The sequence below is a fragment of the Diadema setosum genome, chromosome 13 (genome assembly GCF_964275005.1).
Source record: "Diadema setosum chromosome 13, eeDiaSeto1, whole genome shotgun sequence".
Taxonomy (NCBI): Eukaryota; Metazoa; Echinodermata; class Echinoidea; order Diadematoida; family Diadematidae; genus Diadema; species Diadema setosum.
In genome coordinates, this window is record NC_092697.1 from 14,324,055 (window position 1) to 14,351,811 (window position 27,757).

Below are 27,757 nucleotides of genomic sequence, written 5' to 3' on the forward strand. Positions count from 1 at the left end.
TTCAATGAATCAATACTTTGTGGTGTTTCATTTCTATACATTTTCAAGTATTGTTTGGGTTGGCGGCGTATTGGGGTTGTTACAGATTTGTCTTTAATCATAAAAATCGGTAGATGATCAGATATGTCTGAATAAAGAATGCCGTTCGTACAGGTTTCAGTAATGACATTAGACAGTATATTATCTATTAATGTTTTACTATGGGTGTTATTGTTTATTCTGGTGGGTTTATTGATGTGGGGATGCAGTGAGTTGGAAAGTAATATGTCATGAAAATGGGTGGGTTGTAATAAATCTATATTGTAATCTCCCATCAAAAAAATTGATTTTCTCTCTCCAAGAATTTCATTAGCACATTGATCGAAATTGTCAAAAAAAGATTGAATATCATTTTGCGGAGGACGGTAGATGGTACCAACTATAATATTTTTCTCATTGTCATTTAAAATTTCAATAAATAAGCTTTCTGCTCCTTGAATATGCAAATCAGTTCGAATTCTGAACTTAATTTGATTATTAACATACATGGCAACCCCACCTCCTATGCCATGCTTTCTGTCATTACGAATAAAATTGTAATTGTCAATGCCAAACAGGTCCGGGGAATTGGAGTGCAACCATGTTTCGGTAATTCCTATAACGGAAAATGGAAAATCATTGAGAGAATTTAGAAATAATTCAAACAATTCAAAGTTTCTATTCAAACTCCTTGAATTAAAATGAATTAAACTAAAATTAGCACAAATCTGATTTGCCTTATTGACAAAAAATTGACTGTTAAATTCATTAATAGTGAAATACTGACTTGTGTGGTTGACTAGCTGTTGGTCATCTATTCCAAAATCAGAATCCATTTACAATGAGTAACATTACGTGATCGCAGCATATCATGGTGCAACGGGAAGTGTAGTGCACATCGTATACACGGGGTGTATACGATGAGGTGCATCGGTGCGTGTTGTGCTGTAACAAACTATAGAGGAGCGCTTGAAATGTAATTATTGACATGATCTACAGGACTGCAGAGCATAGACACACAAAAACACAAATTCAAATAATATGCTACACTTTAGGGGTGACCTAGCAAGTAGTGTGACTTACACATAATGAAAAATAAACAGTATCATTATGTCAATACAACCTCCTTTCTGAAAGGAATTTGTCATTTTTACAATATTCTTGTCTGACATTATAGAATGAGTCGAGATGGAATCGGGTGAAATAAAAGATAAAGAAATAAAGACAGACTCCAGAAAAGGGGGGGGGGGGTGGACAAGAGAAATCTGGTTTCGGTATAGCCGTGTATATAATGCGGGTAGAGAAGAAAGGGAGGATATGGAGGCAGATACCGGAGGGAAGATGAGAATCTGAGAGCTATATAGGGTAGGATACGGGTAGATAAGACATTAAGCTGTGAAGACAAAGCATGAAAGAAGAGAAGAACTGGGCAGAACTGGTTGTGATACAGCAGATTGATAGCTGCTGTGGTCACTGAAAACGGGAGGGTACGGTGTTTAAATTTGAAGTCCTTAACAACTATTTTAACTAACAATCATTCATAACAAAAGCAATGACAAGGTAATCACACAATGACGTAACAGCGTAGGACGGCTATACAGTAAAAACATTCTTGCTAACAAGCAATTAAACAAGTGATACATCGACTTCAGTTACATTGTTGGTTTCTGTATCAACAGAAACGTAACACTTTGTTGGATGCGAGCAGTGAACTCAGAAATTGCAACAATACAAACTGTAGGTCGTGCGTCGACCTCGAAATCATTGTTCGCCGTTGTACCAACAGATGAAGCAAATTGTAAAATACATGAATAAAGTAGCACGCACATTACATAATCTTACAATATATGATGCTTGTCTCCGGAAGAAAAGCAGTACAGTGAGTGGGCTGAAATTTTTTTTTATGTTTTTTTTTTTTTTTTTTTTTTGAAGTGGCCATCTGTTTTAAAACTAAGCTTGTTCCTAGCAGTAACAATGCGGTGGTATGAAATAAATACACGCGTTAAATGCATTAGTCAACATTTGGACTTTAACAGCAAACAATTCCATTTCATGTACATTGCTATAGCTCCATCATTTCCATTTTATGTACATTGCTATAGCTTCAAAATGTACAAAGAGCATCGATATAAACATGGATGTACATGTAGAAGGAAATGCGTTCATCACTGCACCACATCAATGTTGCTTCACGAGAAAAAAAAATATTTCATTATGTATCAGTTTATCATGTTAGAGTAATCATCTGTTTAAATCAGAGTGCAGTCAAAATGCAATAAAGAAAAATGAATACGCTCTAATGTCTGAGGTAGACATTTTGATTTTAGTAAGAAACACTATTAAACCATAACTGATGTCTTAATTACATGATATGCAAAAGACATCGGTATAGCAACAGTTTATCACTGTATCATATAAAATGGTTGCTTTATTTGATAATTTTTACTATATAAAAACTTTATGCAATAGCAATTAGTTACGAGTTCTTAGTCAAAAGACTGGTGCAGTCAGAAATAATTCAGTTATGGATCATGAAAAGTTGACAATGCCGCTATGGTTCCTTCCTGCCATTCGAATGTGCCTTTAATTGTACTAATAAAAAAAAAAAAAAATCAAATCAACGTACCATAGCGAGTTACAACTTGGGTGGGGTTGTTTTAGTGGAGCGGAGCAAGCAAGATTACTGCCAACGAAAAATGGCGCGAATAGTGGGCTCAACCGATTGAATTACAAAAGGGATGGGTGTTTCGTTGAAGTGTGAATGCCTATGGAAAATTAGGTTTATACTCTTGGTGCGTACAGTGCTAATTCTGCATTCATCTTGCTGACAATGGTTGAATGATAAAAAGAGGTTAAGGCAGAGAAGTCCGGAACGAGGTAAAAATACCTCTCCAGAAAGGTTTGTCTTTAAAATGGATCCTTCCGCAGATCAGGTCGTGCGTCGACCTCGAGATCATTGTTCGCCGTTGTACAAACAGATCTTTCTAACAAGCCATTAAACAAGTGATACATCGACTTCAGTTACATTGTTGGTTTTTGTATCAACAGAAACGTAACACTTTGTTGGATGCGAACAGTGAACTCAGAAATTGCAACAATACAAACTGTAGGTCGTGCGTCGACCTCGAAATCATTGTTCGCCGTTGTACCAACAGATGAAGCAAATTGTAAAATACATGAATAAAGTAGCACGCACATTACATAATCTTACAATATATGATGCTTGTCTCCGGAAGAAAAGCAGTACAGTGAGTGGGCTGAAATTTTTTTTATGTTTTTTTTTTTTTTGAAGTGGCCATCTGTTTTAAAACTAAGCTTGTTCCTAGCAGTAACAATACGGTGGTATGAAATAAATACACGCGTTAAATGCATTAGTCAAACATTTGGACTTTAACAGCAAACAATTCCATTTCATGTACATTGCTATAGCTCCATCATTTCCATTTCATGTACATTGCTATAGCTTCAAAATATACAAAGAGCATCGATATAAACATGGATGTACATGTAGAAGGAAATGCGTTCATCACTGCACCACATCAATGTTGCTTCACGAGAAAAAAAAAAATATTTCATTATATATCAGTTTATCATGTTAGAGTACTAGTAATCATCTGTTTAAATCAGAGTGTAGTCAAAATGCAATAAAGAAAAATGAATACGCTCTTTGAGCGAGAGGGAACGAGGTTTTAGGATCTAACGTTGATATCTGTTTGCAAGAGGTCCAGGTCGAAAATATTAAAGGGTAATAACGAACCACCTAAAATTTGACCGAAAAGAAGGAGTAAAATTTTGGAAGCGCAACGTTAGACATTAATTTTGATCAAAACCGGATAAAAAATCGGGGAAATTTTAAATTGTGATGTTTCGTTCATCTTATTTTCTATTTAAAAAAAAACAGATCTCGAAAAGGTGACATGAATATTCAAATAAGCGAGGTGGTAATGTCATCACCTCATCAATTCATATTGATCGCTTACACACACACACACACACACACACAAAGAAGAAAAATATTCATTTCTTCCGAGTCACAAAAGTGTAAAGCACAATGACCTCGAACAACATTGCTTAGGTGGGGGTCGAACATGAGCCGTTTGATTACAAAGCCTACAAAAGAATTTTGCATGTATAGGTTACTATCCACATCAGAAGTTGAATGGAATCAAAAGATATAATAATTACTATCACCGTTGCAGCTTAGTTTCTGTAAAGAAAGAAGCACTGTGCTCTATCAATACAAGGTGTACAAGGATTTGGAGAGGATAGCAACGACGATGGCGTCGAAGACGATGCCGACATCGTACGTCTGTTTTCAAAGTCCAAATCTCGCTGCACTTTTCTGATTCTGATTCTGATCTTATTTCTGAACTTCTTTTTCATACATAAATGAAGTACAAAGTCAATTGAACAAACAAATTGAGCACAGTATAAATTGAATCTGACAGAAATATTCAACTTTTTTTTTCTCCTGACACAATTCAAAATGAAAAGAAACTATTTGGTGCATACATTTATGCAAACATAAATTACAGTATATCTCTTGCTCAAAGACAAATTAGGCAATCCTTGATGTACAGAAATTCAGGAGACCATAATCATTAGCAAGCGCTTGACGAAGACAATGGCCTCCTCGAAAAGTGCATTTTTGGTTCCTACTCGAAACGTGCATTTCTGATTTACACTCGACCGAAACAATAATTCAATGTGTGAAAAGCAATCTTCATAAAAGATCCATTATATAATTATGTCAACGCTATCATATCTAATGTATGAAACACGCGGCATGCATTTTTAATCAAGTAATGACGAAACCGAAGTACGTCATTAGTGACAGAAAAGGGGAAAAGCTTTGTATCATTCTTAAATGACATTCAAAACACGCAATTATGTTGTTCCTGGCATTATTTTTGCGGGTGCTGTTCGTTATTCCGAAGGTTCGCTATTCCGAAGGGTCGTTATTCCGAAGGGTCATTAATCCGAAACACGCAATTCCCTATACCTAGAGGTTCGTTAATCCGAAAATGAAAAAGGGTTCGTTAATCCGAAAATTTGTTTCGTTATTTCGAAGGTTCGTTATTCCGAAGATTGGTTAATCCGAAAATGAAATTCGGAACAATGAACCTTCGGAATAACGAATCTTAGGAATAAAGAGCCTTCGGAATAACGAGCTGTTACCACTTTTGCATACTACCGACAGCAACAACAAATGGCTAATCACTTCGATGTTTTTCCATGCATCGGCATGGACCGCAATACTTTCTTGCACTATCCAGCCTTGATTTTGGAGAAAGATCATTTTGACGGCACAGTAAATGTTGTTTATTGATGTCTACGCTGCTATATACATGATGGTAAGCTTAAATTTAGTTGGATTTGTGCAGTGATGAAGCGATGAGCATTGCACGGAAGCACCGCATTTTTTTTTTTCTGTGGTTCGTCTGCGTGTGTACGTAATTGTATGTCAGTGGGAATGAGCACGATGAGCGTGCGACCGTCTGCTCTTGTGTGATCGTTTCAGATATATTAGAAACACAGAGCCAGCATGGCGCCAATTTTGTGGCTACGTTGCTCTTCAACGTTGGCAAATCGATCGAGTCTTGTGGTAATTCCTTTATCAGAACTAATGATGCTTTGCATGAATGACATTAACATACAGACGCATTATAGGATTTACACCAACGTTCCAAGTTATGATTTCTCTTTTTTGTTTACAGGTTTTTTTTTTTAAAATTTCCGTGAGGAGCCTCCTTCAGAAGTCTTGAAAAAAAAAATCTGATGGTAATCGCCTTTGTGATATGAAGGTCGCTCGAAGATTGCCAGAAGTTTGCGATGTATTATTTTGATAACTTCACAAGCTCATATTATGGAATAACAAAAATGGTTATTTATATCTGATTCGATGAGAAATAGAGGCAGATAATCAGTTGACGAAGGCAACAAATCTAATTACGAAAACGAATCGATACCATTTATGAACTCAGCCCTGCGGAATATCTTACGAGTCGTAGTCTTCTGCAAAAAGTCGGCTCGGTTCTTATGCGAATTAAATGGCGTCTTTCCTACGTCACTTCGAAGTCCGTATGGTATTTTGTCAATTATTCAAGGACGACCTCTGTCGCTGAAATAGGAAATCAATACATCATTTATAACCTTTCTTTGATCTACGTTAAACTTCAATCGATATCACAAACAACCCTGCGTTCAGTCGAGCGCGAAAGAGAAAAGCCCAGTGGCGCAACCAATATGGTCATTAATTTTTGCCATCTCTAGTTTTCGTCTTGACTGACAAATTAATGAACGCGCGTTCCTGAGTATAACTGGGGCTTGTTCTAATTACGCATGACCATCAAGTGGCCTCCTTAAGTAATAAGTCCCAAACTGCTCCGCTGTTCACCTGTTTCGTATGATTGGATTTTCTTTTTTTCTGTTACGAAACCACTTGGCCTTTATAAAATGTTTTGCAATTAGTACTTTGCTGAGTTAGTTTCATTATTTATCTGTACCTTGTGAACAACAATATTGTGCGTTTACTTGAATGCAATGGGGATCTGTGGGCTCTTTTTATTTGCTATAGTGCATTTGAAACAGACTATGTTCAAATGCACAGTTTATTGTACCTGATTGTTATATATAGAGTACATTTCTCTCCAGTTGTAATTTTTCATCTCTTAATCCGCGACCTTGTCAGGAATTAATCCAATTTTGCAAGCGCTGCATCCTAACAAAGCAGATTAAAAGTGATGTTATAAAAAAGAATGAAGAATGCAAAACAGGCTTGCCCTTCACACTGGCAGCCGGGCAAATTGTATTCCATCCTACTTATCGTATTCTAGAGCGAAAATGAATAATTATGGCATGGCATGTCCAAGGAAGCACGCTTTCTCATTCATTACTTGTTTCGGTGGTCATGGTAACGTAGAAAATAGATGGTCAGTGACATAATTATGTCTACATGGGTCATTGGGCATGGGTAAAAAGCTGTAAATAGAGAGAGAGAGAGAGAGAGAGAGAGAGAGAGAAGGAGAGAAACGGAAATGGACTCTTACTAACGTTTTAGCTAATTGCCACCGTCATGCTCTAAACACCACAACCTATCAAGCACCACAAAACAGGCCTAATCGTTGCAATTTTTAGCATCCCTCGTCTCAGCTTGGAGCTACCTATAAGAAGAATTAAAAGTTTATGTGATATAAATCCGGCTTTGAAATAGCTGATATATCCACACACAAAAAAAAACCACAGTAAAACAAAGTGGTCGTATAATAAAAGGTTGGTCCCATCTTTTATTATGACCTCTTATTGATTCCTCTTAGAATTGTATGTTCTTTGATATTTCGTATAATGGTTTCTAATAACTCGCAAAAAGTTAAAATCGCCATCTCAATCGACACCATACCATCCCTTTAAACGTTGTGTCCATGCCCAAATGACATAAAAAATGTTTCATTGTCTGCACTTCCATTCCTTGTAGGTAAAAACCATTCAACATCCCCTCCTCGCTTACTTTTACCTATTGTTAGAATTAGTTTTTTTTTTTAAGGTCACTATCCTGGACGAAATGATACTGACGATGCCGATCTTGTGCATATTTCCTATTCTAGTGGCCATTTTTGGCGCTAAGTTATGCAATGTTACTTATATTGATTTCTGTTTCACATTTTTACATTTCGTACAAAAACTGAAATTCGTTTTAATGCTCCTGGAGCATGAGCAGTTCTAAGACACCGTCCTTTCAAAATTGTTTGTATCTTTTTCATGACAATAAATCTGATGATTGTGACAACGATTATAAAAGTAATCGCAACAATAATTGTAATGATTACAGCGTTATCATGACTAATGGCAGTTCCAAGGAAAGAAGCAACGATAGAAATTGAGCTATTTGCAGTATACAACACGGCCGCGGCGTCACGTTTTGAAAAGTGGGGTTGGGGTAGTTTATATTTCTGGTGCCACTTCCCTCTCGTACAAGTTGCAATCGGCTTCTAATCGACATCGACATCGACTAACAAGCAAAACAAAAATAAGAAGTGGTTATGAACAAGTTTTCCCTTCTTTTCTTTTTAGTAGGCCTGCATTGTATTTGCACCTGTTACTACCTGAAAATGGAATCATACTACTGCCTTTCATTTTGTTGATGTTTTCGTTGTTGCTTCCTCCGACAGCAACCTCAAACTTGCCGATTCCTCGCTCGTACGCCGATGTATGCCGAAACAGCGCTCAGGCATTCACGAACGACGTTTGGGTGGAACACGTGATCCCGATCCTCAGGCCGCCGCTCGACTTGACCGAATCCACCGCCCAGAGAGTCGCCGACGAGAAGACGCGACAAGGCAGGGCCGAGGTGTTTCATGATTGGCTGGTTCGGCGGATCAGTGCGCATGGGCACATCGCCTTCTTCGCCCTTCTTGACGCCTTGCAGATAACGTATCCACATGTGGCGGAGGAATACTGGGAGACATTGACCACAATCGTCATCACAAAACCGGATCCAAATATGGGTGAGAATCATTATTATTTTAAAGCATCGAGAATTCATGCCGTCTTCAAATTGTTATGTGTCTACGCGGATCATTCTCATCTCTCTTTCAGGCGCGCGGAGCATTTATCATTATTTCTTTATCTGAACTTTGTACAAACAATTCAGTAGGAACTATTTTACACAGTGTGTATTTATAACCATATTTATGTTTATTTATTAAGGAAGAACTAGTGGACGTTGCAGTCGTTGATTAATTGCCTTTAATGATGCTTTCGACATTTTTAAGGGTCTTCGTCAGGGCTTGGCACGTGAAAATAACAAAAAGCAACCAATTTGCAACAAAACTTTAACAGAATAAGGCAAAAACAAAAGAAAACCAAAAGAAAAAGAAAACAGCAACATGACGTAATTCGACATTGACTACACCGCAAAGCAGCAATATATGACATACATTGACATGTACGGCGGTGTAAGCAATAGGAGAGCAATATGGCATAAATACACATCTGCAAAAGTTATAATATCAATGTATGTTACATTGCTGTTCTGGTGTAGAAAACAGGGGCCGCGGAACGTTTTTCAGTGTAGGGGGGGGGGGGGGGCTGCGGGACCGGGGGATCAGAGGGGGGTGGCAAAGGTCAAGACCCCCCCCCCAAAAAAAAAGTGTGGGGTGGCTGCAGCCCCCCAGCCCCCCGCTTCCGCGGCCCCTGTAAAACTCACAGACTGCATGCTATACTTTCTGCTTTACATTCTGTGTTTACAGGTAGCCAGAGCAATAGGCAAAAGTCTTACGCCATCTACGATGCTGCGTAACGACAAACGATCATATTTATATCGTGACGACAAACCTGACTGACGTCACAATTAATTTCACTCAGCGCGATAAAGTGCATACCACTTTGCGTTGTCGTCAATATTGTGGCAGCCTGGCAGGGCGACGCGATTTGCCCAGGTACTTCTGGGTTAATCGTTAGTTGAACAATGTGCCACATATAAAATGAAAAGAAAAAAAGGGGGACATTCCGGTTCGCTAATATCGCGATGCACCATTGATTGACAAACGGATGCTGCTGAAAAGCCGGCCCAAGTCATGCAAGTCACTCGTTGATAACAAAATACACCAGTGACATCAACCTACACTCTATGAATAAAGTAGTTGTGGTGTCAAAAGATTTCATGAAAATTGCATGCATACCTCCCACTGACATAAAAACAGAGGGATTTGTGATATACGATCGGCCAGGCTGACGCTTAGCTACAGGTGGCCTTCATGTGCAAGAAATGAAGGCATGGCTTATTTTCATGTATATGAGATATAGGCTATATATCACATCAAAAGGAAATTAAAGAAGTCATATTCGTATAAAGGGGCCCCAAGTGCTGACCTTAGTTGTGGAGATCAATCAATCATCGCGTCAAACAGAGGATGCTTTTCATGATGGCATTTAATTACATATATATATATATATATATATATATATATATATATATATATATTATATATAGGCCTATACATATTTTTGAGGGGGTTGTCTTCTGTCCTGTTGTTTGTTTCATTTCATTGCTGTTGGTATTGCTTGGTTTCAGAAGATTGAATATTCTGGTGCTAGTCAAAAGATAAACTGAAATCGGTATTCGTTGTGTATTTCGATTGCCATCTGAAGATTTCGTTTGATATTTTTTCAAAATCGTTTGTGTGTGTGTGTGTGTGTGTGTGACATATACCCATCTGATTCTTTGTCGGTCTGGCTGTATGTTCATTCTTTTTCAAAAAAATGATAGTATCTTTTCCTTTCCTCGCGCTTTGGGCCAACGTATTTAGGTTTATATATCATGCATCCATCCACGTGTCTGGCTATTGCAAACCATGCAAACTACTTCAAACAAGAGTTGAGTGGTGGTACACCAATCTCAACCACATGAATGGTTATCATTGTATATACTCAGCAAATTCCGTAATGCAACACAATTGCGAAAAACAGGTGACTTCTTTTCCTTCATGCTTGGGTTGTTAGTAATACGCCACTTAGACCCGTTAATCAGGGAGGTCTCTTCCCACCTCTCTGCGTTAATATACTATCACGCCAATGTCGCTCACGCATCCTTAATTACCTAAACGACAGTGCGTATAGTACAAGTGTGATGACATATGTCTCGATATTGCCGTTTTAATAGTGGTTTTTCCCAGAAAATGATTATTGCTCCGTTTTCCCTATCAACGTTTTACCTTTCAGCTTCAAGGCTGACCGGGTCGAAGGGATCGAGAAACGTGAATGGAGCAAAGCCGCGATCAAATCCTAAAAGTGAGTTTTGTGACTTACATCTCTCTGTCATGTATAGCTATGACTGAAAAGTCATATTAAGAAAATTGATGATCTATGAAGTTAAGATATCTGTGTCGTATCGAGTAATACCAGACAGTCTTAAAGGTACATGGTCCCGGTGTTTTAGTCAAATGCGTACGCGGGCGCACGGCGCAAGTTTCCTGTAGAGACCTACGCTATCGACTCCTCTTTGGCGCTTACGCTGTGGCCCACTTCCCCGAGTCCGAAGAAGTCCGATTCACTGAAGTCAGTGGTCCGATCACAGTTCGGCTCATGATTCGGTTGAGGGGGATGACAGCTTTAGCAAACTTCTTTTGTGATGTCATAATAACAAGCACATATGCACGCACCCTGGCATTACTACAGACTGCGCGATGCGCAGAGAAGACCACGAAGGCAACGTTACTTAGCAAAACCTACGCACTTTACTCTTGATGACAGCTCAACTTCGGTTATCTTCGTATCAATGCTAACGGTGATCGGCAGCGGCAGTATCATCAACAGCGCCCTCTACACTACCGGGACTATGCACCTTTAATATGATTTTGATCTTTATGTGGGGCAACAATGTCCTTCAGTGTAAACTTGGAAGATAATTTATCCAGTTACTCATGTCATCTACAGAGCAGGATAAGATTCATAGGATGAATACGAGCTGTCTTCACAAACGAAAATATATAAATGAATCATAGTTACTTCGGGGCGGAAATGACGTGTGATGAGAAAGTAAGAGATAAATGGCAGAGATAATAGGTTCAGGAAAAAACAAAGTATATATACATAATATCAGGGCTCGACATTAGCGTTGGCCAGGGACTACTAAAAATTTATGTCGGGCCAACAAACTTTCAAAGAGCATATCTTTTGCCGTGGCCCAATTTTTTTTTTTAATTTTTTTTTTTATTTATTTTTTTTTTTTTGGGGGGGGGGGGGTCAGGCTAATAAGATTCATACTAAATTGCTGTTTTTCTTTTTCCTTTGAGTCACTTCTTTTTCGGGTCACCAACATTTGAATTTAATTATTTTATTCTCCAGAACGGGCCACCAGCGCAATAATAATGATAATAATAATAATAATGTTGAGCAATGTTATATATAACATATACCCACAAAATGACACCAATATCTGTGCAATTCCAATTTGTGTCATTCGCAGGTGATCTATCGTCCAACGGGAAACTACCTCGTGACTCGGAGAGCAACGATGCCGACTATCACTCGCAGCTTGACCGAGCTGTTGAGGTCATCGGTGAGGCGAACTCAACGATCAGGAGGATGGAAGACCGCGTGAAGACACTGGAGACAGAGAAAGGCGACTGGGAGTCAAAGATGAAGGTGGCGCTCCGTGAATCCTACAGCTTGAGGACGGAACTGGACACCTTGCGGAAGGAGAAGCAGGCCAAGCACGATATGGACCTGAAGGCAAAGCGCGCCCAAGAGCGACAGCTGAAGAACCTGCAGGAAGAGATTGAGAGCAAGGAATCCCTGATGGCCGACAGGGAGATCGAGCTGCGACGAAGGGAGCTCGAAGTCGACCAGAGCATCATGAAGGTGAGGAAGCAGCAGAATGACGTGGAGAAACAGCTGATCGAGGTTCTGGAGAAGGAAAAGGCCTTCGAGGGCCAATTGCACGACCAATCTCGGAAGGACGAGGAGCTGAAGCGGCGAGACCGGGCCCTCACCGTCCGTGAATCCGTCATCGCCGACAAGGAGGATGTGTTGGTGAAGAACATCGAAGACGTCAAGATGAAAGAAGTCTCTCAGAAGAAGACACAAGGCGACCTGCAGAAAAAACGTGACAGTCTTGACGACATGAAGCGAAAGAACGAAGAGGTCGCTCTGAAGCTTGCTGACAGGAAGAAGGCACTGGACTCGAAGGAAAAGGAACTAGAAATCACGCTGATCGCACTGAAAAGGGACGAGGCGGACCTGTTAGAAAAGGAGGAAAGACTAGACCTCCTTGAGGAACAGTTGCAACTAAGGCAGAGTGATATACGAGAGAAGGAAATAGAGTTGGATAGGAAAGTCCGGGATGCCGATGCCTTTGCAAGGGAGAAGCGGGAGTTTGCACTTGAGAAGCAAAAGTGGTCGGCAGAAGCAGCCAGGATTCGCAATGAGTTGGATATCGAACGGAAGACCCTGAGGGAAAGGGAGCTTCAGCTGAAAACCAAGGAGCGAGAGTTTCAAATTAGAGAAAAGGAGTGGCGATCTGTTAAGTCTGCTCTAGACAAGCACCTTTATGACCAGGAGAAACTTGAGCGATCGATTAAAGCCATCGAAATGGAGCAGCACCGAATAGAGATGGAACAGAATGAAAGGCAGAGTGCAATAGAGAAAGAAAGAGAAGAGAAAGATCAGCACGACAAGTTGATGTCATCGCTCAACGCCAAGGAACAGCAAATGATCAAGAGGATCAACGAAATTCAGAGTAAGGAGAGGAATATCAAATCAAGGGAGAGGAGACTGAAGGATGATGAGACCAATATAAGGAAACGTGAACAGCAGCTGAAAATGAGAGAAGAACAACGGTCAAAAGACGGGGAACAGGATATGTCTCTAGAAGACATATCGGAGACACAGACACCTTCATTCAGGCAACCAAGAAAACCATTTTTTCACACCCCTCTTGACCAACGCTCAACACCAGAGAGTGGGTTCTCTGACGGACATTCTGGCGAGTACAGAATCCTTCAGAGAGGTATTACTAGCGCGCATCATCGGAACCAGGCGTTCACCATCAAGGCAGGCAGTGTTCGCACTGTAAGTGAGATGAAGTCGCTCTTGATGCAGAAAGAAGGAATACCAGTTGCTTGGCAACAGTATTGCTTCAACGGTAAAGCGTTATCGGACACATCCGCCGTGCCTCCGCCAGAAACCCTCGCCAACGGGATTTTAGACCTCAAGTTGGCTATCCCTCAAGGTAACCTCACCCTCGTCGTCAGGATGAACAGCGCCATCTCGCGTAAAATCGAGTTTGATGACGCCGAAACGATTGCAGCCGCCAAGACAAGGATCTACAAATCGGAGGGTATCCCGCCCCATCAACAGAATCTCTTCTACGGAGAGATGGAGCTGATGGACAAATTCCATCTGCGTGACTACAACGTCCAGGTGGGTTCGGAACTCTTCCTGAGGTTACGCTACGACGTCTTCGTGGTCATTTCACATGACCGGCTCCTGGAGATGACCGTTGAGGACCTTGACACAGTGGGTTCCCTTAAGGCCATGATATTCGAAGAGACTCACATACCTGTGGACCATCAGGTCGTAGCCTACGGTGCCACCACCATGAACAACCATCGTCCATTGGCACACTACCGCATCACCGAGGGATCTAGAATCTTCGTTGCCTACGTCATCCCCATCGTCATGGAGCCGCCGATGAAGGAGACTTTCACGGTCACCATCAATCTTCAGACGGATGGCAAGACGATCAAACGAATGATCGGCAAGTTCCGGGAGTTCCATCCGCCGCAGATGAACCTGGTGCATCATGGCAGGCTCCTGGACGACAACGTGCCCATAGTCGAGCAGGTTGTACATGGTGGCACAATCCAGCTCTATCGCCGCAACATACTGGTACTCGACGCGAGCGGCACGCTCCTGCTCGACGATGTGCAGCCATGGCACTACGTAGCCAAGATCAAGGAGATCATCTCTCGGAAGACGGGGCTCCAGACCCGACATCTGCATCTGATGCACGGCGACGTGGAGCTCAAGACCGTCAACAGGGCGGTCAAGTACTTCGGCGTTAAGCGAGCCGACGTGCTCGTCCTGAGGACGGAAGCTAAGGTGTTGTAGAAGATGAAGTATGAAAATGAACTGGGTTACAGGAGCTGTGGGGTCTTTTCTCATTTGATTTGTTGAGAGGCTCACTGCTTACTTGTTATCATTTCCCCTTGGAGAAACGGGTCTCTGTCTATAAATGGAAAATCAACTGAAAGTTTGTTGGATCATTGGTTCAATGAAAAAGGTATCGTTTTACAATGCGTTCGTTGTCTCACCCACATTAGAATAATTTCGCAGTTGAGTCAGCGAACAATCTGGGCAAACTTCAACAAAGTTTCAGATTAAACCATCAAGATCCGATGTTAAACACCAACTGCAGAAAATGGTCTTCACTCAACCCGAAAGTTGCATTTACGTATCGCTGAATCAGATTCGTAGCGTTCAGGAGGTCATGACATCACTTTCGCTCTGTTCGGGTGTCACTAAGAAGATATAGGCAAATGCTCTAAAAAAAAATGAACAATATTACAAAACAGTTACTGTTATCAACGTGAGCAACGAGTTAAGCTTTGTTTACGACTTTTTCTTGACGTCTAGTACTCACGTGTATCTAATCAGTCATTCTCCTTCTGGTTTGTTAGTTCATGTTCTGTGTTTTCTTCTTGCCAAGTCAAAGATCAAATTCGATCAAATATTTCAAACCGAGTGTCTTTATTTTTATACTTAATGCAAATACCTGTTGTCTTTCTGAAATCATTTGGCAATATATTTTCTACGCAGGAAAACTGTGCAGTATCTCGAAATATTTGCGAAGTTGTAGGCAATATTTGTTATTCGTGTGTTTTTCGTACAGTCACGTTATGATAAGTTTCGACGTCTAAAAATGAATTGCGAACAAAATTACTGTACGTGTATTTGAAAAGTATAAACGGACTATGCAACACTCCTACTAACATGATGCATGAAATCTAGTTTTGCAATAAATGTTGATCGGGGCAGAGTTCAGTGTTATTCCATCCTTTTTGTGAATAGTGATGTAAAAGTTTCCGAGAAATAGGAATATCGGAGAGTAAACAGAACAAGGGGGCCTATAATGCCAGTCTTGCGCGCCCTTATCGCTTTTATCATCATTTCGTTGGATTCTTTTCTTTTTTTTTGTCTTCAATGTCACAATTCAAATTCAAACATACGAAAAATATACTTGAACAAAACACGATCCCTCCATTGTAAATGTTGCTGTGCAGGTAGTCATGAAATCTGTATTAATCTTGTAACTAAGGCAATGTAAAATGAATGATACATTGTGTTAAACAAGCGGTCTTTTTGATATAGAAATATGATTTTATCTGATAAAACCGTTGAAATTTGATTGAGTTGTACAGGATAAGCCAGTTCATAGTTCGCTCACTTTTTTTTTTCTTCTTCTTCTTCAATTGGTGAGGCAATCTTTTTCAGAGTGACATAATGCATAAGCTTGCTGAACGTAACTACAACGGAATCCATCAGTACAGTGAATCAAATTCAAACAGAGAATGACCTTGCGTAGACCGGGGGGGGGGGGGGGGGGGGGGGCATTTCATGAAGCATTTTGTCAGATATTTTTTTACTGACAAACTGTTTTAAGGTACTGAATTCCTTGCGTCTGACTGGCTGAGGGCAAATTTGACACCAAAAAAAAAAAAAAAAAAAAAAATCTGACAAAATGCTTCATGAAATGCCCCCAGGTGACCACAATGGTCCGTCTCATAACATTTGGGGTGGCATCAGTTTCACTATTTTGCATTGAATGTACTGAACTGACAATCTTTTTCTATCATTCAATGTCGGCGTTTGCTAAATATCGGGCTTGCATTCTGGTGGATGTGTTGGCAAGTGTCATTTTTAAGAATTACATGAACAACGATTTATATCAAAGGTGCTTATCTTTTGAATTTAAATACCAATATGTCTGTTGGTACAAATGTGCAAAGTGTTACTCTGAACTGGCTTATTGAGTACTTTCCCCTTTTCTTATTCTCTGTGTTGGTTTCACATTGATCATCGAGAAGACGTCACAACACTAACTTATCAGAAAGATGTGCGTTTACAATCTGACAGGACTCGTAATACAGTGTAAACTCAGTATAACGAGATCCTTTGGACCAAGACAATTGATGTTCTTTATAGCAGATATTTTGTTATATCACTTGTCAATAAACAATACAAAGGAAATAAATTCATTGGGACTGGAGAAATTACATGTAGTTTGTTATATCATATATTTTGTTATATCGGATCTTTTTATATTTTGTTACAGCAAGAAGGTCCCGTTTCATAAAACTTGTTATCAGTAACAATTGATTTCTGTGACAAATTTGCTCTCAGCCAATCAGATGCAAGGATTTCAGTAGCTTATAACAACTATGACAACTTGTCACTGATAACAAGTTTTATGAAACGGGGCCATCTTTGTCAAGTTTCAACTGTACCATATTTGATCTAAGTAATGGTTACAGAGAATATCCGTTTACATAATTTCATTGCTGCTTGCTGTTATCATTCCAGTTGAAGTGCAGACATCTTGATGTTTAATAGCCAAAGTCCTAATTTCTGTATCCATGTCAATTACGACCTATATAATGCTTTACGACAATCATATATACATGTAAATACCTCTTGCAAGGTGTAAAAAGCTTACATTAAATCATTTAATTATGCAATATCAACATGTCACTCAGGGTTCTCATTATTTTGAGGGGTTTATTGTTATCTGTAAATTTTGTCAGAAGACACTGGGCATCGTGCACCTAATTCAATTTCATGTTAGAGTACAGCATTACACTATCCGCTTTCACTTTTCCAGGACCACTTCTTGATCAAGTCACCTTTAGAAGACAAACGGGAGTGTAATTTTTAATCCTCTCTAAAGAATACATGTACATTGCACTCCCGTTATAACGAACATGGTTTTAACGAAATTCCGATTACAATGAAATAAAAGAAAAATTCAGGCCGCAACATTACCCACACTATGTATTTTCATTGTTTATTTGTTCGGTTATAGCGAAATTTCGATATAACGAAAGAAAACTGCCGGTCCCGAGGACTTCGTTATAACGGGAGTCCACTGTATCAGAATTACATTGTACCATGGTTGTCTTTTGCATAACAAATGAGGAATTCTCTTCAAGATTTTGATATGATAAGGAATGAACATGGTTTCCCCACACATGACAGTCTGTTAGTGAAAACGCCGAAGTAAGTGTGAAGTGAACATCATTAAGTAGAACGATGCAATATGAATTGACCACCACTTGCAAATGTGTGCATGGCATGTACTACGTGTGTATGAATGTATGTATGCATGCATGTATGTGTGTGTGTGTGTGTGTGTGTGTGTGTATGTATGCTATGCATGCTGTAGTCCTATGTACAAACTTGTATGTACATAATTATGTATATTATGCATATAAATATATATTATGCACAATCATTCAGTCGATGACACAAATGACACTTGATTCCTTTTCCTGAATATTTATTTCACTGAAAACATCACAGCAACAAAAGGAAATGTCTTTGTTTCACAATACATGAAGACAGCTAGTGCCTACAAATCAGAGTGGGGGAAAAAATAATGCATTATAAATTAGTCATATTTTAAAAGTCATTTCATCAAAAAAAAAAAAAAAAAATGCAGAAAATGCTGAGAATAATTATTTACAAAACACATTCTTTCAAATTTATACAACAAAGACACGCAGTTTGGAGAGTGCTTGAATATAGTTGATGCTGGGGTGATCTAATGTTGCCTCACGAAGAAGAAAACTGTCCCCAATCTTGAAAAGGTTGAACACGGATTTTTTTTTTTTTTATTTGTCACTAATAATTACAGTTTATTTGTGAATTTAGTCTTCATGTCGAAACAAAAAATCCCAAATCCAGATTCTACACAGGTGTACTGGAATACAAATATGTATTGGTGTTGCATGGATGCAAGGCTTTGAACAGTTATACCAGCTTTGGTATTTATATAGGATGTAATTCTGCTGAGAAGTTTTCTTTCCCCAACATTGCATAACTACATGGCATGGCTATGATTTAAACTATCTGCGCCAGGAGCTCTGGAAAGCGTGTACAATGCAGTGGGGGTTTTCTGTGCTAATCAGAACTCAAAGCACCCAAAAGGTTAAGCTTTGCCTTAGGAGAACACTGTGCCACCTTCGCCTTCATCAATTTCAAATAACCAAAAAAAAAAAAAAAAAAAAAAAAAATCCCTCTCTAGTGTCTATGGAATGATTTAAACTGAATCTTAATGATTTTTAATAGCATCTAAAAAAAGAAGAAGAGACAAACATTTTTTTTAACACGAGATTTCAAGTTGTTGGACAAGAGGTGTCGTTCTGACCACAGTGGACACTAGCATCAAACATTCTGATCTGGACAAAACTTCCAAAGATGAAAACATTACGGAAATAAAAAAATCTTCATGAATACCATACAAGAATCCTTTCGCTACTTCAAATTCATATATACATGTCTACAGGTCCACTGTATTTACCATATTTCAAATAGGTATAAAAAATTCTGTATAATCTTTAATCATGTACAAACAAACATTTTACCCAAAACTTCCAATCTTACATGCTTGCATCCTTTTCATGTAACTGGATATGGTTTCGAGTACAGTAAACAAATTTTGGAGAAATGCATGACAAAAGGACCATTTCCCTTTGACAAAAAAGGGGAAAAAATAAACCTTTCAAAAAAAAAAAAAATGGTTCCATGAGTGAGTTTCGTTACAAAATTCTACAATAAAATTCTATAATGTGAACCCTTTCCTTTACAAACTTTGCAACAAAATGCCAACCACAAAGGAACAACCACTCTGATCTTGCCATTTGTAAGGCTGGAGATGAAGCAGCATTAATGAACATGTTTTGTAAGAGAAAAAAGATTCTCAATTCATAAAAAGCAACATATTAGGTCTACATTGAGCATGGGCATATGCAGAGTTCTGTTCAGATCACTGGAGAACTTGAACATTGCACAGAGTACCAAAGTGACGATGTCACGGTCTTTTGCCATACACCATAGCTTGGCTTGGAACCAGGTGCATGCATGGTTGGCAACAATAGTGTTCACAGACCGGGCCATCTTTGAAATTCTATAGAACCAGTTTCCATGGCGATGAACGGCTCGGACATCACACTTTAGTACACTATAGCAGCAATCACCTACCGATTTTGATTTTGGGAGGACAAGATTTTCAGCTACAATATCCTGACAGAGAATTACAAAATGCATAAATGCTTTGTACGAAAGGAAAGATACTTCCTTCACTTACCAGTTAATTATATTCTGTAAGCCATAAACTTGTGTTGTTTTTTATATTAAGAGGATCATAACAATCTCCAAAGCACATACTTCATACTTTCATGTAACAAAAAAAAAAAAAGAAGAAGAAAAAAGAATATGTCTGCATTTATCCATTCTCACTGTTAGTTGCAAGTACTGATTTTTAATGGAATACTTCTATCATTAATTTACCATATCCTAATTTACCCACATGATGACACTCAACATCGTCTTTCCTCTAAGCCAGCCAGTGCACAAAGAGCCGAGGAATTTAAAACACTGCTGCCGGCACCCCTACACGGTACAGGCATGAAACAAAGGATGGGGTATTGGGGAAAACCGTTGGTAGAATGCAAGAAATGAGCACACAAGTCTCTGATTGCATCTTATTGACAAGGAATCCCACGTCTGATGGACATAGACATTTCAAAAGTTTTGAGCTTTGTAACGAGTGCTTCTGAAAAAGAAAAACCAACCTTGTGAAGAAAGATTTGGGCACTCTGTCTACTTCATTTCAAGCCACATACAGTAGAGCCTTGCTCTTTTCTAATTCTTTTTCAAAGACAGTGTGTTGTTAACCAATTGTGTCTCACTGTTCTCTTTTTTTTCCTACCCCCACCCCCCATTCCTGACCTCATACAATACTAGATGCAGCTTGTGGGATAGCTAAATATATAATCTAAACAGTGGAAGATACCATGCAGTTGCTGTGAAGTGACTAAAGATACAGAAAAGCTGATGGGAGGTGTTTCTAGTGTAAGGCAGAAAATGTTTGTCAGCTGGAGAATGCTATTTCAGGTGACACACACTCCATGTGTTGTATGCAGGAGCGTTATAAACATACGAGCAAAAAACAAAAATGAGAAAAAAATACAGAGCATATGGCAAATGAACAAATGAGAAAAAAATACAGAGCATATGGCAAATGAACTATCAGCTGTCGGGCATGTTTAACAAAATAGTGATCACAACAGAGACTGGGCGAACGTGAATCTCGGTGTAATCTATATAACATGCCGATTGTGTGTACAGTAACATTGCATACATGGATGAATATTATATACAGCAGCTTCTTAATTGAGATCTGAGTGGTGCAAACCATCACTTCGATCTCCTTCAACATCGACACAATTTAAACTTCCCAGGCAAGAGCCAATATCAGATCGTACCAGACATGTTACACCTCACCGATGGGAGACTGAAAATTGGAACTGGCTACCCAATCTGGATGAACATTGGTCCTAATATGGTATCTGTCAGCATAACCTCCCCCACAGTTGGGACCCTGGCATCTCCCCATTCCCATCGTACTTGGATTGGCAAGATTGAAGCAGCCCTCCTCAGCAGGACCGTCACCGGTAATACCACGCACGGATTGTCAAATCTTGGATATGCTTCCAGGTAAATATTTCCTACCAAAGGCAGCTTCACCTTCCATCCAGATTTTGAGGGAGAGAGAAGACACAGAATGCTCCTCCTTCACCCGTTGAGGACGAGTCCAGACTACACTCAGGCACGTGTCTATGGGAAATGCATGTTGTAGCAAAATCAGCCTGTCCTCAACGGGTTAGAAGCTACTAAATTCTTATATTCTCTGTAACAGTCATTCACACATGGCCCTTTTTCATAAACCTGTACAAATCATCATATGGTGTTCAATAAACTTATCAAGTTTGTGAAAGGGGGTCTTTCAGCCAATTAATTTCAATCATCTGGCATACAAAAAAAACCCCAAAAACGTTCTCAAAAATTCTCTTTGGTTTTGATTTGTCCATTGATTTAGTAAGCTGGGGATGCAATGTTCTGTAAGCAGGGTCAATAAACATTCAAATAGCACACTGGCCACAGCATCAGTCTCTCGGAAGAATCAAATGTTAAAAATAACCTGTGTGTGAATACAGAGGAATCCACTTCATATCAGATCTGCATTAAGGTTTCAAACAGATTTGTGATCTCAACAAGCCATTAATATCATGGTGTTAACACTCAGAATTTGTGATCTCAACAAGCCATTAATATCATGGTGTTAACACTCAGAAATTGTGATCTCTGCGAGCTCCAAAAACTAAACAGCCATTACGACAGCTTCATGTTATTTGCAGCAGAACTACCTACGCATCACATCACAGTGACGTGCAGAACTAAATCCAACAATGTGCTAAGCAGCAATGACAACTTCTTGCATACGAATACAAACACGGCCATAAAGTTAATGCTCTTTTTTTTTTTCTTGTAACACTGAACAACCTGCCATGTGCAAGCAAGAGTTAAACAAAGAAATGAAGAAGAAAAAAACAGTGTATCATGTGCCAAAAATGTATGTACAATATACTTTACAGTCTGTACAGCGAGGTCACAGGTGTAAGAAATGAATTCATGGTTTTCTCCCTGCTGGAGACACAGCCCACATGAATTCCCCACATCACCAAACTTTGGTCGACATGTGAGCTTGCTCCTTTAACTTCTTGTCCTACTGAGAAACGAGTGCTTTCTTTCAGAGTATTTGAAACCAAATGGCACTTTATCACAATTCATATCTCCTTACAGAGATGAAAACCATGAAAGAAAAATAGACAAAACACCCCAACATTTTGGGACTGCATAAATGTGGAAATAGTGAAACAGTGTATACTCATGCCTTTACAACAAGCATCCCTGATATTGCATTATTACTTCCATGGCCCGTGTGTCCACTGCATATATCACATACATCCATTTCCCCCACTGAAACGGCCATGAAACCAAACAGTTATCCCTTTTTTCAAATCGCTGCCAAAAAAAAAGAAAAAAAGTCTGGTGTTGGAATGATGAGGGATCTCATCCTGAAGAGGTAATACTGGGCTGTGCAAGTATATCAGAGGAAATCAAATGTCGATACCCATTTTAGGAAAAAAAAAAATATCAAGATGGACAAGATTTTACTGCGACTGACACAGAAGCGACAGCTGGTTGCAGCAAAGACAGATGTAAAGGTGCCTTGGAGCGCTTTACAGCAAACCAAAGCGAACTGAACCAACGTGTACCATACTGAACTGTGCCAGATTTGGAGCATTTGAGCACTCTGTGGAGAAAGTGTACCTCACGAGTTATTTTTAGAGGGGGTCACGCATTTGTAGCAAGAGGATCACTCACCTGACGTGCTTTAATTACTTACAGATGTCTCGAACGAACAAAGAGAATGAACTCTTTGCATTATGATGTACAAATGTGCATGTTACATGCATTCTTCACATGCGAACTTTTTGTACACTTTTGGTACCCTTTTGGAGCACATCGAGAAGTGGTCCCCTTAACATTCTTCACATGCGAACTTTTTGTACGCTTTTGGTACCCTTTTGGAGCACATCGAGAAGTGGTCCCCTTTTGGCTTGTTTCAGTTCGGTACGGTACACTTTTAGGAGTGTTCGAGTGCTCCTCTGGCACGGGTGCAGTACGGATCAGTTTGCTTTGGGAGAGTGCTCGAACGCACCCTTAGAGTGAAAGTGAAAGAGGATGATGGGATGCAGCTATGGTCTCTGGTTACTTCTAATGGTTGCTGCGGGAGATGATAGAGTTTTAAAAAAAGAGCATCTAAGGGAGGCTGCAATCCAAGCTCTTCATATAAGCTCCCATCAGCTAAATACATGTCTCTGGGATCCATCATTCAAAGAAGTGATCATGTTAAAAAACAATTACACACATAAAATAAGAGACGATCACAATGTAGTGGCACTGGTAACTGAGCCAGCAAAGGACATTATGCAATATGCAGTACCTTGACAAGTATAAAGATGGAAAATGACTCATACAAAGTGATATGTGAAAGGCAAGAAAGGCTGGTGTTAGCCAAAGCATAATAATGTGGGTAATCAAAGGAAAATCAATACACTTATACAAACTCAAAAATAAAAGAGAGAAAAAAAAAAAAAGATTTCGCTTTGATCACATACAAGATGGCCTCCAAGTAAATTCAGTAAATTCATCATTATCCATTGTTTTGAACGATTAAAAAAAATGAAAGAAAAAAAGATCAACTGATTGTGACAGTGATGATTGATGATAATGACATCTTAAACAAAAACAATTCTCTAAGCACTGGAAAAAAAAAATATAGGGCAATTTCATATGGAAAAGAATGTAACTAGCTTTTCTGTGTGTAATTTGGGGAACAAACTTCAAGACTATTGTGTATCCTGAGTCAAATCACGCTGTCAGAACTTGGTTTTCCCCCACATAAATACAATAGTAATAATCACTAAAAAGGATTGGTGCACTAACTGAATAAAATGAACCATAATTAGGGAAGACATGTTTAGCCACGGCTCTAAACTAATAAAATTCCATCTCTTTTACAAATGCATTTATTGTCACTGTCGAAATCAGACTAAATTTGCCCCGCATGATATTTCATCACTAGTTTTTCTCTTTGCTAAACTACAAATCTTTATTGAATTTTTATTGTGCTGACTCATCACTTCATGAGCAACAAACTGCTTCAGTCAGAGCTGATGTTTGGGTCAATCAATATTGGACTGACTTGGTTTCTGCACCATCAATTTATTTCCCTTCTAGCAAGCATGTGTTCTGTCAAACCTGGGGCCATTCAACACAGAATCTTAGTGTGTTTGTGTGTGCACATGCGACCATAGCCACGGCTCAGACAATAGCCAGCAACACATGTGGTTCTCTCTCCTGGTGAGGCTGGAAGCAGTCGCCATTCCTCCGCTCCTGGCATCGTTACATGGAAATCTGCACCAGAGCAAGATGTTCCACGAACAAGCAGTTCGGAGGAGCGCTGAGAAACCTGCGATATGTCTACTCAAGCCATGGCAAATACTGTGGCTCCCAAAGGCTTTCCGAAACCAGTATCTCCATTGGGACTCTGTTGCAGAACTCCACATATCTTTGTGCTGTTCTCGCATCAACAGATGCGTTGCATTCAGGCAGTTCTAGTGCAAATATTTCAATTCATGAACAACGAATGAACTCATCTTCTTCCAAGTCTTGCTTTATATATATATATTTATATTTATATATATATAAAAAAACGAACAAACACAAATCACATTGGCAAAATGTCTGCCTTTCTGAGGCCTCACTTGGAGAAGAAACTCTCAGTCTGTTGCACACTGCTGTCCGGTCTGAACGAGACTGTGTCCAGCCTCAGCGAGGAGTCGTTTGGAAATGACACGCCTCCCTCACTGGCACTTGTTATTGCTGGGGAATCCCCGTTTTTGTCCCTGAATCCGAGAGCCGGGACGGGAATGGTCACCTGGGGGGTTGCCCTCTCCGCCACGGGTGAGCTGCTCGGTTCCGTCTTAATTGTGATTGTCCCTCCTTGGGATGACAGTCCGTGGCTTATGCCGTCCGACGCCCCGTTCTCCACTTTGATCGCCGATGCAAACATGGGTGACCAGAGAGAGCTGCTGGGGCTGGCCTCCTGTGCGACACTGGACGGTCCAGCGCTGGACTCCTCAGTGTCCTCCGTCTTGACCGGCAGTTCCTTGCTGGAGGTGCCGTTTGTAGGACCAGTGCCGTTTCTCTCTCCCTCCTTCCCCTGCCGCGATTTCACTGACACAGCCGCCAGGTCTTCGAAGCCCTTGTACCTCTTTTCTGTGGCCTCAGACTGGAATGAAATATAGAGGAAGCACTCACAATGGCACTATTCACAACATGAAAATTTGAGTGGACATACCAAAGCATATCTTGATTATGAAATGCCATAAGATCATTCTCCAACGTACAGCAATACATATGAGATAATTTTTTTTTTTTTATAAATATTTAGACGTTAACCAATTATTTTCATTTTAAAAACTTCTTTCAAGCAATATCCACTTATTTGCATGGACTTTGCAATTATTATTTCTTTGTGCCAAATCTTCACACATTATAGAATTCATGTAATATATTCATAAAATCAACAGCTATGGTAGAGCACCAAGCAGATAATGCAATGAATCCTTATCTTTAGGCCATTTTGCTTGTGGCAGGAATACATTTCAATACAAGAAAAGCTTTTTGAAAGACCGTGAGTCACAACCTTGTTGTATGAATTTGTTTGATATAATCCTCTCTGCTCATATGATTCTCTGCACTGTTTACAACCAGGTAATGGTTACAGCAAGGTAAAAATCAGTGATACTTGTGACCTTATTTGAACAAGGTTCCCCTGTGGTGAAACTGATGAATGGCAGCCCTATAGAGGGCAGTATGACTCACCAGCCTTATCCGCACCCTCTTCGGCATGGGCTCCCCATCCTTGTAGATGTCCTCCTTCTTGACGGTGACCACGGAGCCGTCCTCGAACTCTACCTCGTACATTTTGGTGGAGTACGAGTTGATGAAGGTGCCGGCGTACAATATTCCATCCACCCAGCGTACATCCACGTCGGCCCCAACCTCGGGTGGGCCGTCCCTCACGATGTTGTGGCTCTGGGTGGAGAACAAGTACATAATTTGATGCACAACAGCTGGACGCCAATTGAACAACGTGTATGACAAGTCCTGATTTCCAAATATATATGGCACATACAGTACGTACAATCATGGCCGAGATTATGCTCACTCTTTCTTTAGCACAAAGAAACACTCAAAGCACTAATTTCTTGAAATTACGGTACTTTTCATCGCTGTCTTTTCACAAGTCCCTTTCTGAATTCTATGCACCCTAGTAGTGATCTACAAACAACACTGCAGTAGTTATGTCACTACTACTTATAGGGATGGTATAGTAATCTGGTTTGAAATGGCTGAGATATCCAAAGTAAAACTGGAAAAGCACTCTGAGAGCGCAGACCTCCGCCAAGCAGCTACTTTCCACCGAGGAGATTTTTCTCCTCTCCACCCCTGGGGAAAAGCTCTTTGAGCTCTTCCACAGAGATCAGCGATTTCCACCCACAGGTATACATGCTGTTAAATCACCAGATATTCCAATATAAAAGCCTTTGTTACATCATAAACTCTCAGCTGCGCGGTGTGCCTTGCCCTAGCAGAAAGTGGAGCACGCACTTTAGTGCGCGTTTGAAAACCTCCAAAAGCGCAGCTTGAACTCTCATTGACCCTACCTGTCAAAATATTAAAAAATCTTTCTTAAATTCCCGGAAAATTCTCGGATCACTACCAAAATTTAATCATTTGTTACTTGTATCATTCTCAACCTTTCCTGTAAGTTTCATCCAAATCCGTTAACAAACTAACAAACAAACCAACGGTAACGAAAACATAACCTCCTCCTTTGGCGGCGGTAACAGTAACAATATACTGATAAGAGGTGGGTCCTACCTTTTATTAGGATTGCTTTGCCTTGGATATCTCAGCCATTTCAAAGGAAATTTTCATCACATAAACTTTAAATTCCTCTTAGATTTCTATGCTCTTTCACATTTCATAAGAGGTTTCTCATTATCTTCAAAAAAAAAAAATCAAAGAAATTGGAAACCTGAAGCCCCATCTCAATCAAAACTGTATGATCCCTTTAAACTGAGCAACAAACTTACCCAAATCACTTTACTATCAGCTTTCAAAAACTTTTTTTTTTGAACAGCGTGAACTCACCTCGATGTCTTCTGGATAGAGATTGTCACAGAAGCTTTGGTCCTCCTTGAATTCTACATGACAGAACATTTGGGCCTTCTCCCCCTTCACCATCGACTTGTAGTAGCGGTTGTTCTTGTGCTTGGCTATCACCTGATCTCCCGCATGGATCTCCTTCATCTTGCGAATTCTCGTCTGAAAAATTCACAGATGTGAACATGCTTTGGTTTGCAAATGAAGAATTTGATTGCAAAATGGGATAAGTGCCATTTTTTCAAACATTCTAAACATTCCATCACTATGTAGAGCAAAGTAAGGCCTTTCCAGTGATAACTCACTTGGTGCATAA

At 39.8% G+C, this 27,757-nt stretch overlaps 2 protein-coding genes across 2 annotated transcripts in view; one reads left to right on the top strand and one right to left on the bottom strand.

The window, feature by feature from the left end:
* Window positions 1–14,628, top strand: part of LOC140236435 (uncharacterized) — a 33,196-nt gene extending 18,568 nt beyond the window's left edge. Inside the window, exons 2-4 of the mRNA XM_072316358.1 lie at window positions 8,187–8,522; window positions 10,738–10,806; window positions 11,984–14,628. Coding sequence (XP_072172459.1) covers window positions 8,187–8,522; window positions 10,738–10,806; window positions 11,984–14,628 — 3,050 coding nt within the window. The remainder of the gene's footprint in view (window positions 1–8,186; window positions 8,523–10,737; window positions 10,807–11,983) is intronic.
* Window positions 14,629–24,967: 10,339 nt separating this feature from the next.
* The window catches only part of LOC140237238 (lysine-specific demethylase 4C-like), a 29,031-nt gene continuing 26,241 nt past the window's right edge, over window positions 24,968–27,757 (bottom strand). Inside the window, exons 17-19 of the mRNA XM_072317182.1 lie at window positions 27,430–27,603; window positions 26,095–26,307; window positions 24,968–25,498 (exon numbers count right to left, since the gene is read on the bottom strand). Of these exons, the coding sequence (XP_072173283.1) occupies window positions 24,968–25,498; window positions 26,095–26,307; window positions 27,430–27,603 (918 nt within the window). The remainder of the gene's footprint in view (window positions 25,499–26,094; window positions 26,308–27,429; window positions 27,604–27,757) is intronic.